This window comes from Antrostomus carolinensis, unplaced genomic scaffold, assembly GCF_000700745.2.
Source record: "Antrostomus carolinensis isolate BGI_N321 unplaced genomic scaffold, ASM70074v2 scaffold49843, whole genome shotgun sequence".
In the NCBI taxonomy this organism is placed as follows: domain Eukaryota; kingdom Metazoa; phylum Chordata; class Aves; order Caprimulgiformes; family Caprimulgidae; genus Antrostomus; species Antrostomus carolinensis.
Window position 1 is genome coordinate 17,551 of NW_010308245.1, and position 2,611 is coordinate 20,161.

At 45.0% G+C, this 2,611-nt stretch overlaps 1 protein-coding gene across 1 annotated transcript in view; it reads right to left on the reverse strand.

Annotated features, from left to right (window-relative positions):
- CUNH12orf43 (chromosome unknown C12orf43 homolog) overlaps nucleotides 1-2,324 on the reverse strand; it is a gene marked incomplete at its 5' end in the record, with an annotated part of 2,864 nt that extends 540 nt beyond the window's left edge. Inside the window, 4 exons of the mRNA XM_010165696.1 lie at nucleotides 169-259; nucleotides 598-671; nucleotides 1,341-1,439; nucleotides 2,279-2,324. Of these exons, the coding sequence (XP_010163998.1) occupies nucleotides 169-259; nucleotides 598-671; nucleotides 1,341-1,439; nucleotides 2,279-2,324 (310 nt within the window). The remainder of the gene's footprint in view (nucleotides 1-168; nucleotides 260-597; nucleotides 672-1,340; nucleotides 1,440-2,278) is intronic.
- Between the last annotated feature and the right edge of the window lie 287 nt (nucleotides 2,325-2,611).

Genomic DNA, 2,611 nt, shown 5'->3' on the forward strand with positions numbered 1-2,611 from the left:
CTGGCACTAAAAAAAACCAAACAAAAAACCCTGCTGTAGTCAAATAGGACTCAGAAATATACACTTCTCAAGCTCTTCAGCTTCCTATTCCCTTGTGAGAGTCCCAGCTGCCTCTGAAACATGGGATGCAACAGATCTTCAGGAGCAAAGCAGCTGGCACCACCTCACCTGGAGCTAGATGGCTGTCTCCTCCTTGCTGCAGGGCCAGGCTCTGGTTTCCCACAGTCTCCTGGGATAGAGGAAGAGAAGAGGCAAAAACCTAAAACATATAAAAGGGAATTTTAGCCACAATATAAAACAGAGGTGAAAGCAATCAATGGCAACCTCCCTGGAAAGCCTCACTGCTGTCACTGTACTGCTGTAGCACTTGACAGCAACTATGTGGGACTATCTGAGAGGAGTTAGGGCACAGAGATCACAGCTTCAAAGTATCTTTCACAGATCAAAGCCTTCACGGACACCAACAGAAATTCTTCTATTGCAAATGTTTATTAGTCAGTGGAGTGGACAGCTGGCAATGGATGGGACCCATCCCACTTGTCATCATTTAACTAATAATGTCACAAACCAGCCACAACGTCTGTGACTAGAACTCACCATCATCTCCAGGGTCAGGCTGTTGCACAGATGTTTGTGAAGGTCCTGATGACTCCTTCAAGACCATGATGAAACTAAACAGAAAACTCCAGTCAGATCTTAAGACAGGTTTGTGCAAACTGAGCTAAATTTGGAAACAAGACTATAGGGAGATGTTACACAGATTCTTGCTTTTTTCTTAATTAAGCTGCCTCACCTGCCTGCTTTCAGAGCAGGCTGTGCCTTCTCTGCTTAGGAACACGTGCCACATGATTGACTTCAAAGCAGCATTTCTAAAGCCAACTCTAAACACCAGGAATTCTAGTTCTCCAGGGCCACATGTACACAATAAATAAAGACAGTGGCAGCCCCATCAGAGCAATACTGCCAGCACAACTCTGATTCAGGTACTGGTTTAGGTTGTAAGAATAAATGAAATATTCTCATGCCAACCTTTAAATTAAGAAAGTGCTAAACCACCCAAAATCTACTTTTTCCTCCCCACAACCCAGTCATCACCGAGGCAAACGGAGGCAGACTGTGCTGCACAGGGAGTCTTCACCAGAGGGGCACAGCACACAGGCCAGGTTAATTCACAGAATACTGGAAGTTTGCATTAAAAACAGGAATGAAGGAGACAAGAAGAGAAACAACTTCTCCATATCCAGGTTGCACTCAGATCTTTAATTTCCTGGTTTTAGCACACAAAAGCATCAGTGTACTTGACTCGTAGAACAAACTTTTTTACTACTGCTTGCCAATACCCATCCAGCATTGCTCCCAGCTTCTTTGCAACATGTGCTCTGAACTCCGGCGTCGTCTGTAGCTCATTTCCATCCTCATTATGGCCGTTCACCTCACGCCTGTTTAAAATAAGAATAATAATCATCTCTCATTCAAGGCCAATAACATCTGGTGATCTCACCCAAACAGCTGATAAGGGACTGTAAAATCTCCCACTCTCTAGTAATCAATTCGTATTTGATAGGAAAGACCACTAATGAAGTTGGAACATAGCTTGGTAGTAACAGCTCAGTTCCCAAGAGAGAGCTAACCATTATTTAGCCATCTCCATCGTAGTAATTGGATGGTTCTTCCTCATTGAAATAGCCTACAAGAGCAAATACATTATATCAGGACATGCCTTCTCTTGCATGTAGTTCCTGTGTGTGTTGCCACAATTCATGCTAAACCTGTCCCATGAAAGAGCATTTCATTAAGTTGCCCAGCTGAAAGCCTTTGAAACTGAGCCTACAGAAATGCTGCAAACTTCAATGGGACAGCATCACCTCCACAGCAAGGCTCCTAATGCAGGTGTTGATTTGCAGCTGATGAGTGTTTGCTTTTGCAATTGCAACGTGTTTTGAAGAAAAATATTTTTCTTATATGTAACTGTATTAATTCCTTCACTGGACACTTGCAGAGTTGGGAGATTTCTGGCACTTGGAACTAACTCTGTAGCTGACAGCAGTACTAAGTTTTCAACTTATGCTCCCCCACTGCTAGAGGGATGAGAAATGTACCTTAAAAACCCATTAGCTTTTTCAGATTTAAGCATTATTTCAGATTATGGTTGGACTAATTCCTACAACAGAATAGGCCCTTCCAGTAGAAAGCATCATGAGACATTAACTGTAAGCAGCACAAATACATTTATTTTTTCTTTGGTGAGACATAAATCTGAAACCAGAAGCAGAAGTACCTTAGGCTGGGCTGAGCGGGCTGTAACCGATCCTTTTCAAAGCCACCTGACAAAGGAAGAAGTACAGGTGAGTTCAAAAGACCTGTGACCGGCACATCTTTAATTCCCTTTCTGGCAGACGTGATTCCATCGCATAAAGAACCGCGCCTGAAAGACAAATCAAGCCCACCTTCGGGGAAAAGAGTTCTGAGGGGAAAAGGAAACTCCCCACCGGCGGGGCTGTACCGGTCAGCCTGCCCGGGAAGGGGCTAGGCTCCGGCACAGCCGGCAGCGCCGGGCCGAGCACCCCTCCCAGAGCCCCGCCTGCCTGCCCTGGGCGCCGGGCCTGACACC